We start from the raw sequence: 16,303 nt of genomic DNA, 5'->3' as shown, positions 1-16,303 counted from the left end.
TCTGGCAGGGCGTCTCTCCTGATGCTTCTGTTGCCGTGTCTTGTTCGGCTCATTTGCATACCCAGAATACCTTGCTCATCTACCTCCCGCCCTCAATGGTTCCAACTAGCTAGTCTTGTATTCTCATGTCATCTTTTTTCTAGAGCCCCCTGGCTCTGTTTGGGCATGTTTGCTTGTTGAACAAAACTAGTTCTAATTGGATGCTGTCAGAGTTTATAATCCCAGCGAGAAGAGAGGATGTGTTCTCCTAAAGACGGCTGCTCCTCCTCCACCACATGTCTTATTGAAGTCTTACTGAATAAGGCTTAATACACCTGTCATGTTAGCTGTCTCTGTTTTGAGAGTGCCTTAAAATTGACACAACTTCCTCTCTCTCTGGTTCCTGCTTGTCTATCTTTCTGTCGCAGAATCTGTGTATTAAGGCAAACCCGCAGTGGAGAGAGTCTTTCGACTTTAACCAGTTCCAGGATGCACAGGAGAATCTCGTGGTGGAGGTTTGCTGCAAGAGGGGCAGGAAGTCAGAGGAGTTCTGGGGAGTGTAAGTTTGCTGGAGCCACTTTGCATACTGTTTTAAAAGTTCAAAAGTTTTAAAGGGAGGGGGAGTCGGGCAAGCTGTGTCACCTTTTGCTTCAGTTTGTCCACTAGTCAATTACAAAAAGGATAGAGGTATTCTAAAATGCCTAAACATACTGTATTTCAGGACGTCTGCTATCAAATGACATTTGAAGAATGTGCCTATAGAAGTGACACAACTTTAGGAGTAGGCTGGGACATCTTAAGAGGAAAGTTGAACCATTGAGAAATAAAAGATTTACATTTCAAGTGAACGCATACACTACCATTGAAAGTTTGGGGTCGTAAAGAATTTTCATATTGTATGTTCAGCAAGGCTGCTTTTATTTGATCAAAAAGACAATTTAAAATTGTATATATTTAATATACTTAAACATTTCATTTATTGCTGTGATGATCCTACATGATCCTTCAAAAATCATTCTAATATGCTGATTTGCTGCTCAAGAAACATTCTTTTTACTATCACAGTTGAAAACAGTTAATCTGCTTAGTGGATAGGTGATACCTGCTATTTTTTCAGGATTTTTTGAATAATAGACAGTTTGAAAGAACAGCATTTATTTGAAATATAAATCTTTTGTAACATTAATGCCTTTGTCACTTATGATCAGTTAAAAAAAGCCACAAAAAACCCAATCCCATTCCAAATGTCTAATTTTGCTGCATATATTACACATTTACTAAACCAGACGTTTTAATATTTTTAATATTTTATCTAGTGAAATTTTGTATTAGTAATTCATTTGGAGACAATGCTTTCTATCACTAGTAGCAAGACAGCTTACTCACTGACACATCTTACCCCACTCTCTCACATTGATTCTCATCTCCGATCTGATGGCCACAACCTAAAGTGTTGCTCAAACGCACAAATTCATGTTGTGCTTTTTGAAAACCACTGCATATGCTTATCCATTGATGAAATACTAATAGGTTCTACTCTTCACAGTCTGGATATTGACCTGACCAGACTTCCTGCCAATCAGAGGCAGTTATATACTCATTCGCTGGACCAAGGCTATGGTCAACTGGTGTTCCTGGTCACACTGACCCCGTGTTCTGGTGCATCCGTCTCAGACATCCAGGCGGCTCCATTAGATGACCCCAAGACCTTTGAGAGGATGCAGGAGCAATATGTGGGTATTACATAGTGCTATTTTAATTTTCTTGTGTTTTTTATTGATTTATTTTTGTTACCTTCCAACTCCATGTAAATTGATATAATTAAGATGACATGAAATAAATATGATTATATGTTTTTAAATTTTTTAAGATAAAAGGTCATTTGTATTTACAGAGACAGATGAACTTCCTGCGGGACTTGAAGGATGTTGGCTATCTTCAAATCAAGTTAATAAAAGCCACAGATCTTCCATCAACAGATATAAGTGGTACTTATCTGAATTAAATATAATGTCATAATGTATGTAAGGGGTTTTGTACAGTTATTAAGTAAAGTATTGCCTATTATAAATATTTATGCAGTCATAATAATGTCAAAATATTTTAACTTGATCAGGTAAAAGTGACCCCTTTTGTACCGTTGAGCTCGGTAATAGCAAACTGCAAACTCACACGATATCCAAAACCCTGAATCCTGAATGGAGAACAGCCCTAACATTGTAAGTTAAAATGATAGATGTCTCATTATGTCATTATGCATGCTCATGGTATTGATATCACATTGATTTTGACATGTCGTCAGCCCCATTAAGGACATCCATGACGTTCTGGTGCTGACAGTCTATCATGATGATGGGGACAAAGCTCCAGACTTCCTGGGAAAAGTTGCCATTCCTTTGCTGACTGTAAGTACCACACAAATAAGTAGTTTTTATAATAATAGTTTCACAGTTTCTATCATTGTGCCAATGTTAAACTACAATATCTCTGCTTTGCCTTTAGGTTTCTAACGGCCAACAAATCACCAGAATGCTGAAGAATAATAATCTATCAAGGGCGACCAAAGGAAGCATCACTATGGAGCTGGATGTCCTCTACAACCCTGTAAGTGCATCATATAAAATAAACATGATTATTTATGAATAATATGAATGGTATCAGATGCTTTGAGAGTCCTTAACTAAAACAAAACGTCATTCAAACATAATTAACTTTCTGTTAAGGTTATATTCAAGTTTTTACAAGCTGTCAAGTCATTATGTGACAAAAGTCTTGTTTTTCTTCTTTTTCTTTCCCAGATCAAAGCAGGATTCAAAACCCTCCAGCCGAAAGAAACAATGTTCGCAGAGGACAACCCGAAGTTTAACAAAAAGGTGATCTTCATCAACAATTACAGCACCATATTTTCCACTTTCTCTTAATATTAGCTTTGTTGTTGGCACCTTCAGAGACTCATTACGTTCAGTTTTTCCTCCAGCACCGCCTAAAGCTCTTTAGACACCAAAGATGACTTGACTTATTAATATTTATCACCTATGAACCTTCAGTTTAAAAGCCTCTTTACACCTGAGTGAATGTCATGTTGTGAGCATTATGTCCTCAGGCACATCTTGCTAACTACTGCTTTGTCCCCATTAGCTTTTAGCACGTAATATCTATCGAGTGAGGAAGATCAGCGTGGCCATTCTCTATACGCTGCAGTATATTAACAGCTGCTTCCAGTGGGAGAACAAACGGAGGAGTATTACAGCCTTCCTGGTAAGACTTCATACCACTAGATCTCAACTCTGTGGCCCTTTTAGTAACCTGAGGTCAGTGACCGCATCTGAGTAATCCTTCTTTGAAGAAAACGCTCTGCTCCTTAATAGCAACTTTTCACAAGACGGAAAACAGACCGTGCTCTTTTGGCCCTGGCCTGTCAGGGTGTAGCTATAAAAGTGTTGTGAATCAATGATTTATTTTTTTATCTGTTGATTTAAATAAATAACTGTTATTGAACACCCACCACAACTTAATCCACATTACCAGATTTTTTTTGTTGATTTTCTTAGAAAAAAAAAAAAAAAAAAGAAGGGAAGTGAGTTTTACCGTAATAAATTATGTGTTTGGAGTCATCGCTGAGAGGTTAATACATGTCCTCAAGACTCATTGAGCTTCTCAATTCGATTCTGTCACGGTTTCCCATGTGTTTTGTGTTCAAGGACTCTTATTTTTATATTCTTTTGCCTTGCTGTTTCTGGATTAATTTCCTGTGGTTTAGTTCCTGTTTGCCTTTGTTTCATTAGTTGCCCTTGTTTTTCACCATATTAATCCATTAACCATACCTGTGCCTTGTTAGCCTCTTGTATTTATACTCCTGTGTTTCAGTCTTAGATTGTCAGTCGTTGTCTTTACATCTCTGTTGTAAAGGTGTTGCGTTTCCAATTGGATTCTTCACTTCTTTCTGTTTGGATTTATGGTTCCTTGTTTGGATTGGATTGGATTAGATTTGTTTGCACTGCCATTGATGGAATTTTCTGTATGACACAACGCCATTACGGATTTTCTGTAAGAGTAGAGGAGCTCCGGATCAAAACACAGGCAAAAAAGGAGCAGAATCAAGTGATGGAAGCTTTGCTTAGGCACGTTGTAGTCTTTAAAAAAAAAAAAAAAGTTTGTTCAAAATGTTGCTTTTCTATGAAACTTGCTCAAATTCAAGTGTTGATAAAAAAAAAAGGGATGCAAAATAATGTTTAAAAGCAGAGGCTCTGTTCTTTCTTTTGATTATACTGAATGCTCAGATCTTAAAGCAACAAAATATTCTGGGGGCCATGAATGTTTTGTCAAAATTATCATAAATGCTGGAGGTGGGTGGCAACGTAAAAAAAAAAAAAAAAAAACCCCGGGAGGGAAATAGTAAATAAACTGCTTGCGAACAGATTATCTTCTCTTCACTGCAAATCGTGACAGATTTAGGTTTTAATCATTTCCTGTCGATTAAACAATGGCAAAAAGTAAAAAAAAAAAGGTGTGAAGTAGAATCAGATTTGCTTTCCTCCATTGATCTGTTTGTTATATATGCCTACACTATGGTTCAAATGCCAAGAATGCATTTATTTGATCAAAAATACAGTAAAAACAGTAATATTGTGAAATATTACAATTTAAAATAACTATTTTCTATATATTTGAATGTATTTTAAAACATTTTTTTGGCATAATTACTCCAGTCTTCAGTGTCACATGATCCTTCAGAAATCATTCTAATATGCTGATTTGGTGCTCAAGAAACATTAAAACAATGTTGAAAATAGTTATGCTGCTTAATATTTCTGAAAACTGTGCTATATTATATTTTGCAACATGCATGTCTTTACTGTCTCTTTTGATTAGTTTGTGTCCTTGCTGGATAAAAGTATTAATTTTCATAAAAAAATCATACTGACCCCAAACTTTTGAACGCTTGTGTATAGCATCGGCACTTTATGCTAAACTTTAATGCTTAAGCCCTTCCGACGTATGTGCCAGCGAGCAGATCAGTGTTTTATTGTAGGAATTAGGTAGCATTTTTATCCACGCTTTAACACACGAGCAGTTATTTTACGAGGCTTTCTTGAAGCTGTAATATAATGTGCAGTCTCCCGTGCCGCTGCGCCTCGCTACTGGAATGAGCAGTGCCCCCTGAAGGGGAGTCATCGGAGGGGTGTGTGTGTGCCCATCCACCTGAGGAGACGGGGTGTCAGGCTGGGAAGAGGCGTGGGACGTCCCGTTGCCCGCTCTATCTTTGTCTGCACACGTGGGGTTGAGAACAGAAAGAATATCATCTCTTCTCCACTAGCATGTGGCCTGTTTCCGCACCACTGCGTTCAAAGCTGTGCAGGTGATGCTGAGCTATGGAAATGACAGGAAAAATGAAAATAGGGCACCTGTGTAAATCGTCTAGGCTTAAGAAACAACAGGCCGGTGGGGTGAATCTCAACTATGCATTTTTTTATAGCTTTAAAGACCAGTTTCATGCTTTTTTGTACTCTCTCACAACGTTTAATTACCATACATGTTGCACGACGTCTATAAAACTGCGCGTAACCCACAAGGGTCAACAAACACATATCTGTCTTTCTCTCGCTCTATGGGTGTATGCATATCTGTAGGCTGCCGTAATAAGGTAACAGAGTCAAACATTGACAGATGCTTGCCTCTAAGAAAAGCATAATTAGAGGAGACCGTGCTTTCTTCGACGTGTTCTCATCCAATCCATGTCATCGTAGTCATGTCAGCCATTTAATTTATAATGTAGGCCTGTATAGTTGGAATGTAGTACACAAAGTAGCCAGTGGAGAGAGGATACTATTTACTTTACAAACATATATTTAAAATACATTACAATACATTATTCATAGAGCCAGTGGAGTCTCTGTCCTGTAGCTTTTACACTTTACGCAACTTAGAATGCATTTGTGGTGCTGCGGTTTCTTTGTCCAGGTCTGTAGGTTGCACAGGCAGCGCCTGTTCCCGGAACACACTCCCACCCCAGTGCTGGAAATCCCAGAGGTCACAACCCGGACCTGCACACAGCAGAGCGCATATACACGCTCCCTCTCGCAAAACACAGCTTTCATCTGTGGAGAGTGGGAAATATGTGTGTGGGTGCATGTGTTTTCGTTTCAATATCCTCTGCTTTGTGCATGTGTATATATATATATATATGCACTAAACTTTTCTATATTGTATAATAATATATTCTTTGTTATGCAAAGAAACTCTGATTGGACCTCTGAAGGAGGGAAGTTAAGTTTAACATAAGTGCACCTGTAAAGTCACTAGTTGAGTGATTTGGCTTATAACTTTGAATGGCTAAGGTTGTTCAAAATCACCTAGCGTGCAACAACAAGCAAAACACTGCAAAAAATAACTTACTTCATAAGTATTTTTGTCTTGTTTTCCAGGAAAGAAAGATCTAAAACCTTAAACTCTCTCTACCTTAAAACAAGCTACTTTACACTAAGTAAGCATAAGAAATCAGACAATAGGATATTGATGTCATGATTAAGATTAAGTTATTACATTTGGTAACATTTCATTTTACAGTGCCTGTACCCCATGTACTATGCAATTATTATAGTAATTACAATAACTGGTTAATAACTAGGTAATTATAACCATGTAGTTACCTTATATTACCCAGTTCTTTCTTAACGTAAGGGCAGGTACCCTAAAGTAAAGCGCAACCCCAAACCCAACCTTAACCGTATAGTCAGTACATGTTATTATCTAATATTACTCAATCCTTAATTGTATAATTACACTATAAGGATATTACCTAAAAATAAAAGCTTAACTTTAAATGAAATGTAGTAGGCCTACATATATATATATATATATATATATATATATATATATTACAATGTAATACATTTGTATCAGTAATAACATGTATTACATACAGTATATTACTTTTGTGAGGTTTTAGCGGTTATGCTGATTTTTATTGCATAAATCCCACTGTAAGTGTTCCTTTGAATTTGTTATGCATGTCCACCCAAGGCACAGTTTTTAATACTTCCAGTCTCATTAGGAGCATCTGCATATGCATTTGAGAAAAAAAAACAAAAAACGCTTAATATATCTCCCAAAAGCATGCGGCCGTGCTCTCTTAACCAGACAGTCTGCTTACATAGTTGAAATTTTTTATTGCTTGTTTATGCAACAGTAATGAGCCTAGAAACAGCACTTATAAAGTCCGACAACTACAGTAAGTCCAAGAAGGAGGGCCCGTGTCAGATAAAATCTTTATAAAATACCACTTTTTAGATGTGGCTTGCACTTACTGAGAAAGATGAATGTGGCATACATCAGTGGGGACTGCAGAGGGGTCACACAGAGTTCTCTGCTGCATGTCTCGCTGTGGCCTGTAGATGGAGCTACAGCACTGTCCAAAGTAACATGCATGCACACACTCGCACAGGGCCGACGACGAGAACAGGTATTAGTCGAGAGCAGGCCGGTGACAATTCGGATGGTAAGCATTAAGCAAAGTAATTTCTTACAGCGCATTACACAGAGCAAACAGACTCCAAAAAGTTTCCACCACAGGCTAAATGAGCATTACGCAGCCAGGCATTAACTGGCCAAATTTGCTGCTTCTGAACTCTGTAGTTTCAAGCTTTTTCAATAAAGATGAAAGGGATCGAAGGGTGAGGAAAAAAGAGATTATTTACACTTGAAAGCTGATTTGGAGCTTTGCTGTCAATTAGAGTCTTTTAAGTATTTAAGTAGAATTAATATTTTACCATATGAGCTTGCTTCGTCTGTCAGTAGTCTGGACTAGAAAGGAAAACCTGCACGCGTGTTTGTGTGTGTGAGCGTGTTTAAGATTTTTTTTCTTTCCCTTTTTGACACTGCCAGGTAGCAAGCGGTTTCGACATCATTTGACAGGCTGTGAAATGCTGATTGCTTCACATCACAGACTGTAAAGATGGCATCTGATGAATGTTTGATGCCGTGCAGCTGTAAACACAGTTGGCAGCTGTGACGGAGCGTTCTCTCTCTCTCTCTCTCTTCCTGTTTCTGTCTAGCAGAATCGCCAGCACCAGATGATAGCAGGACGGGGTCTAGGCAGGTTCCTGGGTCCTGGGGGAACGCTATAAAGTGGCGGGCACGGTCTAAGCTATTAACTGGCTTACTGGGACAGCCAGGATTAGACTGATTATCAGCATTTCCACGACCCGATTCGTTATTTCAGTTAACTCGTGTGAAGTCCTCAGGAAAGCGCAATGATCTCCTGATATTGAGGGGTTTTCCAGCGTGGCATCTCATGTCTGTGCTAGGGCTGTCAATTTAATGTTAATTCAGTACAGTTAATTACTTAAAGAAATATATGCGCTTAAACCAAATGAATACTTTTAATTGTAATTCCCCAGCAAGGAGTTTCCCTTCAATTTGAGCAAGGTTTCCCCAAGGTCACACTCAGCGCAGGCCCAACGGAACTTTTTTTTTTTTAAAAACGTGGTGCAGAACATATTGGCCAAAGACATCTGTCTGCGTATATGTGGACAAACAATTAAAAATGAGTGCAGATGGAATGCAACCACAATTCCTATGTGAACTAAGCCAGCCTAGCTGTGGACAAAACACAATGTATTGTCTTCTAAAGCTAAATGGTTATGTCTGAACAATAATTTACTTGGTTCAATAATTTACTGCCAATCTTTAGAGCAATATAAACCCAAACAGGGTGGTCGGTGCATGACCACGATTGACCAATCAGTATTCTAGGAAGCCGACCAAAAAGAATTTGAAGAAATTGTAAAATAAAAATGTTTAAGGTTAAAGGTTAAGCTTTAAACAATATATATAGTTGCTTCTGTGACTTGGGTGTAAACATTTAGCTTGAGACCAGCAACAATAAACAATAAATTGAAGAGAACTTCTGCACATGACGTGCAACAATAAGATACAACATCTAATAGTGATATTAAAATTCATCATTGTTGTTCCAAACCTGTATGGCTTTATGATGTATGATATTTTGAAGAATGTTGGTTACCAAACAGTTCCGGTTACCATTGACTTCCATTGTATGGTCAAAAATTCTCAATTCTTTTTCTATGTTCCACCATCATAGAGGTTTGGAACAAACAACAATGACAGAATGATCATTTTTGGCTAATTTCTATGCAATTCATTTGATTATTTAATGAACATGTCACGCACTTCATTCCCTTAAATGTTTGAATCGATTGACAGTCCCAGTCTTTGTGTTAGATCTTTGTCTGTCAGGGTTTTCTTTGTCCCTTACCTTTGTTTCTCTTCACTCTGAAAGTTTCCCTGGACAGCTACACTGAAATGAATGTGCGCATATGTGTGTGTGTGTGTGGGTCCCGCTGTGTGCCTCATGGGCTTTAAGAAACTGTCAAGGAGTTTGTGCTGCGAGTATGACAGGAGGGCGAACCCTTGATAGTGATATATGTGCACGGGCTCTTCCTGAAACTCTGGAGGAAGGGATTAATAATTAAAGAGCTGGATTTGAGCGTCCGCTAACAGTGCAGTGATGGCTGGAGATTTGACAGTGTCAGTGTTGTTATTGAGATGTGTATGCTCCGTGTCATCGTTCGGCTCCTGGGGCTCAGCGGCGAGTCTGCCTTGACCCCGCGCACATCCCTCTTATCCTTCACACTGACAGTAGCGCCGCTGACAGCTCCTCCCTTCACTCCGCGTGTGCTTTTTACATACGAGTGTACGTATTTATGATCACTCCACTTAAATGTGCGCATGCAGTTTGCATGTTTACATATTCATTGTTTGCTTTGCATAATTTGTACATATTTTTAATATTCTCCTTCCATCTGTGCATAAACATGCTTTAGCATAAACAGCTTGCATTCCGCTCTCTTTTTTTTTTTTTTTTGCCTATTACTGCCGGCGAGCAAACATGCTCCGTCTTTAACCCTGATGCACATGTCTGTGTGCGTTTGCGTGTCGTAATGACCAGCACTAACACGCTCGCCACCTCCACAGTCACAGAGGACAACTCTCCCCGGGCGCCCGTGGTCGACTGGCTGTGACGTATGCGCTCGTGTGTGTGTGTGTGAGCTTCCGTGAGCCGAGCTGACACTGGGGGTGCCGTCTGCCCCAGGGGAGAAGGCTCGCATGGCAGATCTGTCACCCGTGAGGTCGCTGAATGTTAACGCTCCCAACATGGATTAAACACTGGTGGCCAGTGCGGCGGGGTGGGGTCGCTGTGCCAGCCGCTGACAGGCACCACAGGGCTCTGTACACTGGCCTCCACACCGCCGGTGACAGAGAGACTTTATCTCTCCCTCTCTCGCTCTCGCTCCCTCTGGGCGCACACAGTCCACTCCACCGCTCCACTGATAAGGACATGAGCCGAGAATCACAAACATGTATCATACACTCACAGCCTGCAGTGCGCTTGCAGGATCACGTTATATGCAACGCTACACTTAATCTATTTCAGGATGTCTATGTTTGGGAATAATTAGATCTACAAGGAATTATAAATAGAATGTAATTGTCTTAATTTCAGACCAATTTTTTATTATAAATTGTTAATGATATCCACAATAGCAAGATTAATTTGAAATAATTTAATTAAAACAGTCATCATTGTATTTCATTTGCATTCCAACAGGTTTTAATTGAATTAATTAGCCACCAAATATTCGTTGATATTATAAAAACGCATTATATTTAAAATATATATACATATAAATAATTAAAGCTTTAAAAAAAGAATCACATATTGTCAAAAAATTACCTACTTTTGTCAAGTGTCTGGCCTGCACGGATGGGCATATTGGTGAATAGCAGCGAGTATTTAATGCAGATATGATCTCGTTCTGAAAAAATTAACGAACTAGCATTTTCAGTGACCAAATTCCTCGTACACGCTGGCATAAGCATAGAAAATCATTATAATGCAGCCAAAGATAAATTATGAGAAACACAAAGGATTAGTTCACCTCCCAAATCTTTTGCTCATTTGTCACATAACAGAAACAATGAACGAATCATTCATGAATGACCCACCAATACCATTTTCTCAGTTTACTGGACATATTGGTGAATAATAGAGACGTTGTATTATTGTAGAAATATTTAAACCTGATCTTTGTCACACCATTCACATGGTTATCGGGTCTTGGTGTGCATTTACTGTAGCTGTACACAAGACACAAGCTTCTCCATGTATCTCAAGCTCTTTTTTTTTTTGTCTCGATTGCTTACTGCGGACTGTTACTGCCACTGGGGCCTTTGATTCAGTGCAAATGTTGTCATTTTTCTGTGTTTTAATCAAGACACTGATGTATGTTTCTCGCATCGCCCTACATTTCACCTTGGAAAAAAGCCAGAGAAAGAGGGAAAAGTGTGGCAACGCTGTAAGGATCCTCTGTTCACATTAAAGTTGCCCGGTTTCATCGGGTCTCTCAAACACATGCATACGCATTAAGCCTGCAGCCAATAGTCAGCCTTGTTAGATTTGCACAGATACGTTCATGTAATCTGGCATCCGTCCACAGCCCTTCGTCTGACCCTCATAAGGCACTGCTGCCGTTGCTTGCGTCTCGCTGCCGCGGAAGATAAATGCATGAGAGGGACACGAGAGACTCAAACTTCTCCTCATGGTTTAGTTAGTGCTCACTTGCTCTGAGAGCATCCACACACATAATAGATTTCCCAGTAAATATGCACGAATCTAAAATGTTAATGCTCCGAGTAGTTACCTACCTGTATGTAAAAAGATTTGTTCAGCGGCCATTGAAGAGATTGGTTAATATCTTATTTATTTGCCTTAAATCTAAATTGTTATAAAGTGTTTTATTTTGTTTGGCTGTGTAATAGCTCAAAACAGTTTTGAATTTTTCATATGCGTCTTACAGCAACCCAATATGTCCAGTGTTATCTCGCTAATTCTCCCCACATTGCCGTCCATTTTGATGATTTATGGACTTAAGACTGCCTCTGATTCAAACACCAACTTTACTGGACATGATCCTTGCTCAGTTTGTCTTTCTGTGTTCATTAATACACTGAATGAATTTATATTGCTCTTATGAAAATGCTTTTAGTGAAACTAATCTCCCTTTATAAATTCTGGGTTGTTTTAGCCAGTCAGTGCTGTGTCCTTTTCTATATATGTAGTACTGCAGTTGATATACAGTGGGGTCCAAATGTCTGAGACCATGAAAATACCTGAAATTCTAAATTCAGGGTCTATTAGAATTTTTTATTGAGCAAGAATGAATTGCATTGATCAAAAGTGACAACATTCTATTTCAAATAAATTCTATTCTTTTCAGCATTGATAATAAATAATAATAAATGTTTCTTGAGCACCAAATCAGCATATCAGAATAATTTCTGAAGGATCATGTGACACTGAAGACTGGAGCAATGATGCATTTGCATCACAGGAATAGATCATTTAAAGTAGACAAAATATACACATTTTCCTTAGTTCACTCAAACTGTTGCACGCTACTGTAAAGTACAGTACGTATATATGGTATATGTATTTTTATTCAGCATGTTCTGACTTTGAAATTCAGATGGATGGAGGTTATTGTACTCCCACAGTGATGCATGTTTACATTTATCAGTAACTGTGGAGTGTTTTTTCCCAGCCCTCCACACCACTTGTGTTTAGTCTGTCAGTAAGTAGTCTGATTTGGTAGCCTCTCTCCACCCCTTTGCCGTTTAATCAATTTGCAGGATTGTATAAACTCTTAGTGAGGGCGTCTTTGTCCTTTTGTTCTCCTCTCCCCCTCCCTGGAGAGCGTGGGTGGCGTTCTGCTGCCAGCCGGGCTTCGGCTCCAGGACTTGTTTTATTCACACTTTTAATCGCTGAGTGCTTTATTATTAGGTATAGGAATTCCTCTGAACAGGGGATCGTCTAGAGAGGCCTTAGAAATACATTTAGTGCAATCATATTAGCTGCACGCTAAAACAAATCCGTCAGGCGGTTCTAACCCCCTGTTTGGCCGGTCTTCTGGTGAGGGCATCTCCATCACCTACAGCAATCCACAACAACACACTCATTCCAAATCATCTTTCCCTCTTTGGACGCTCGACATTTTTAAATCTAAATTATTTTTAGGTTCAATGTGTGTACAAGCTTTGCTAAATATGGTGTATATACAGTTATAAACTGATAATTGCAATATTTCAGGGCTCAAACCTGCATTTTGAGAGTGAGTTTGGGAAATGTGTTCTGTGTGAGTGGACACAACGCTGGACAGCAATGTAAATAGCCTCTTTGCATTGTATACATACTTGTCTGTTAAGTGTGTGTGTTGATTTTTTTTTTTTTTTTTTTTTTTTGTCGGTGGGGTCGGAATAACTTGTAGAGTCGGAGATGAGCTGTGTCAACAGTAGGTTTTAGACTTGCTGTGTGTGTGGTCAGAGCACAAACCAAAGTCTGGGCTCATTGTTGCCAGATCTCGATTGAAAAACAAGCAACTGGGTCTGACAAAACAAACCCAATATAACTCACTTTCCTTACCAAATAAGCCTAAACAAGCCCAAGTTCACAACTGTATTCTGGAAATAAGCCCAAAAACTTTGCAACCAGTCAATGAGCCCTAATATGCATATGGACAAGGCAACACTGCCTTTGATATATTTGTTTAACCTGTTAAGCTGCAAGCCCACTTTTGAAAAATCCCCAGAAATGACATACCCACACTGAAACAGATACAGTTCATGAACCCTTTGCACTAAAAGCACAAGTATGATCTCATTTGAAAGCTGACACCTGGCAGTTTATTGTAAATGTAGAATTAATTATTGTCATAATGAATTTTTTTTTTATAAATAGCTTTAAAGTTTTGTAAAGTTATTAGAAATTTATTTTTATGAAACATCTTCATGAAAATAAAATTGAAGTTGACCCTGTAGCAATCTAGAAATGCACTACAGCTAAAGCCACATGTCTAAACATTTTATGTTTAAAATCTGAAGATGATAAGTCTAAAACTCTGTATTTAGTTCATTTTTTTCAAGATAGAAGCACCAAGAGCTAGCTAGCATGTTAGCTTAGCACACCATCAATACATGACAATTTATGAGATTAAAACCATGTTTGTGCTTCAAACTTACTTTAAAATGCAAGTGAAGTGTTTTAAATAATCTTCTGTGATCTAATTTGACATCAGATAAAAAAAATCTGACAGAAAATATACTATTTGATCATATTCTGCACAATGATGGTCTATAGATTAGCATTACATTATACATATAATCTATTATTATTAAAATACCTGGCATGGCTTGAAAAACACAGGTAACTCGAATATCATTGCAATCATGTTTATTGTCTTCAAAATATCTGTATCTGCATGATACAGCGCTATCTCTTGTTAGCTTTGTGTGTATCTCTGGTATCAGTGACGTCCTGGAATGTCACATGATTATGGCTCTTCTTCATGTCCCATATATGGGTTATTATTGTGCTTATAGCGCCCTCAGGCTTCTGGTATGAATTGAAAACCCAGTAAATGAGAGTGCCAAACGCTCATAAAGATTACATCGACGCATTTGGGTATAAATTCAATAAATATTATTCCTGTCAATAGAAATCTGATGTAAACCTATGAGAATCTATCAATATTTCTCCAAATCTGCACATTTTTGAGCTAAAAGCCCTGAGGGACGTTGTTTTGTGTATCGCTGTCATGACGACAGCACGGGAGTTTTTTTATGAATGAAAGCGGCTGACGCGCATAATTCATATTAAAGGTATCGACTCATTTTTTCATTTCATAACTCCTGACAGAAATTTAGAAATAACTGTCGCTATAAGTTTCTCAGAATACAATAGTGGTCAAATACTGAAACTTGAGTATTATATCTTTTTAATGATGTATAGTTTGTCAAGGCATAACATTAAATCTGATAGTAAATTTGAACTAAATAAAAAAAAAAACGCTTCAGTGCGCGGGCGCACTGGCAAAGGTTAACAGGTTAAAAAAAAAAAGAGCCAGTTGTTAAGTGTTAACTAAGACTGGTCTTATAGAAGTCACCATCTTTCATATTTATTTCCGTCACTGTCACTATGGTTACAGGTGTTATTCATGGCTGTTAAAAGAATATAAAAGACTTGACTTCAGTTGCTCATAGCAGTTCCAGCTCTTTCCGTGTGGCCTAGCAGTGAATGCTCTTTGTGGCCCTCATGTGGAAGGCACAGGTTTGATTCCAGACGTGTCATGTTCTCTGTAAAAAAGAAAAAGTCGCCTAAAATGTAGTGCTATAGCGCTTTGTAGCCAATACATGTGACAGTAAGAAAAATGAGCAGTTCTGTTTGCACTTAATGTACTTAAGCAGTAAAACATCACGGTGTTTAAAAGGTAAACCAGTATACAGCTGGATTTCTTCTTCAATATAAATTGACTCGAAAAGAAAGCGAGGACGAGGTAAAACCTGACAGATTTTAATCACTGCGCTAATAAAACACAAACCACTTAAGCCGGACTCAGACTACAGGAATTTGTAAATCTTAACCAATTGTGAAATCTGGTTGCATCATGCACGTAAGGAGATTTTCTTCTTTCAAAATGGATTCTGTGTCACGGCAACTTGCTGTAGACATTATATGAGGAGACATTATAAAGGCAGTCGTGTTGTTGCCATATTACCACCAGCCGCTGTCCACCAGACCCGTACAGCTGCTTGTTGTTTCGCGGTCGCCATTTCAAAAGTTCCATCACGTCTCTTATTGGCTATTGCGGAAGTACTGACGTAATTTAAAATCCTAAATATCAAACATGTTTGATATTGTCAAGGCGGCCCGATGTATTTGCGAACAGATCGGGAGGTTTAAGATTTGATCTGTAAACGCCTCACATTACCAGATAATCTGGGCCGAACATTTGGCCGATTTTTTTCTCAGAATGTCGGGAGGGGTAAATCGGGCTGAAATCAGCCTGAAACTCCTGTAGTCTGAGCCTGGCTTAACTTGGACACTGCCTTCACACCGAAATCAGAGAGACTTTTCCAAATGTTCTCTGTTCTGTTTTTATTAGCACTGGGGAAAAGGCACGTAAATCCAGCATGCTTCCGCATTCACACTGTTGGGGACGAAATGAAGACATTTCTGACAGGTTTTGTTTATCCGGTAATTTAGATGCTACATTTAGACAATACATTTGACTGTATTTCTGTGTGCTTTTATCTTGTCCACCAAGCCTGCGAGCAGTTGAGCGGAAATTTGCATTAGTGGACGATTATGAATACCTGTGACAGATTCTCTCTCTCTAGACTCACAGGCTGCAAATGAATGGTCTCCTACTGTTGACTCGCATGGGAAGACAGGGACCAGGCAATTAGA

At 38.6% G+C, this 16,303-nt stretch overlaps 1 protein-coding gene across 1 annotated transcript in view; it reads left to right on the top strand.

Moving 5' to 3' along the window:
• Positions 1–16,303, top strand: part of mctp2a (multiple C2 domains, transmembrane 2a) — a 46,225-nt gene that overhangs the window by 14,713 nt on the left and 15,209 nt on the right. Inside the window, exons 10-17 of the mRNA XM_081371763.1 lie at positions 408–538; positions 1,526–1,712; positions 1,874–1,967; positions 2,096–2,198; positions 2,282–2,384; positions 2,482–2,583; positions 2,778–2,852; positions 3,118–3,237. Coding sequence (XP_081227889.1) covers positions 408–538; positions 1,526–1,712; positions 1,874–1,967; positions 2,096–2,198; positions 2,282–2,384; positions 2,482–2,583; positions 2,778–2,852; positions 3,118–3,237 — 915 coding nt within the window. The remainder of the gene's footprint in view (positions 1–407; positions 539–1,525; positions 1,713–1,873; positions 1,968–2,095; positions 2,199–2,281; positions 2,385–2,481; positions 2,584–2,777; positions 2,853–3,117; positions 3,238–16,303) is intronic.

The sequence above is a fragment of the Scardinius erythrophthalmus genome, assembly GCF_964197995.2.
Source record: "Scardinius erythrophthalmus genome assembly, chromosome: 8".
Lineage (NCBI taxonomy): Eukaryota > Metazoa > Chordata > Actinopteri > Cypriniformes > Leuciscidae > Scardinius > Scardinius erythrophthalmus.
The sequence above is the reverse complement of the archived record's forward strand: the minus strand, read 5'-3'. Positions and strand labels throughout refer to the sequence as shown.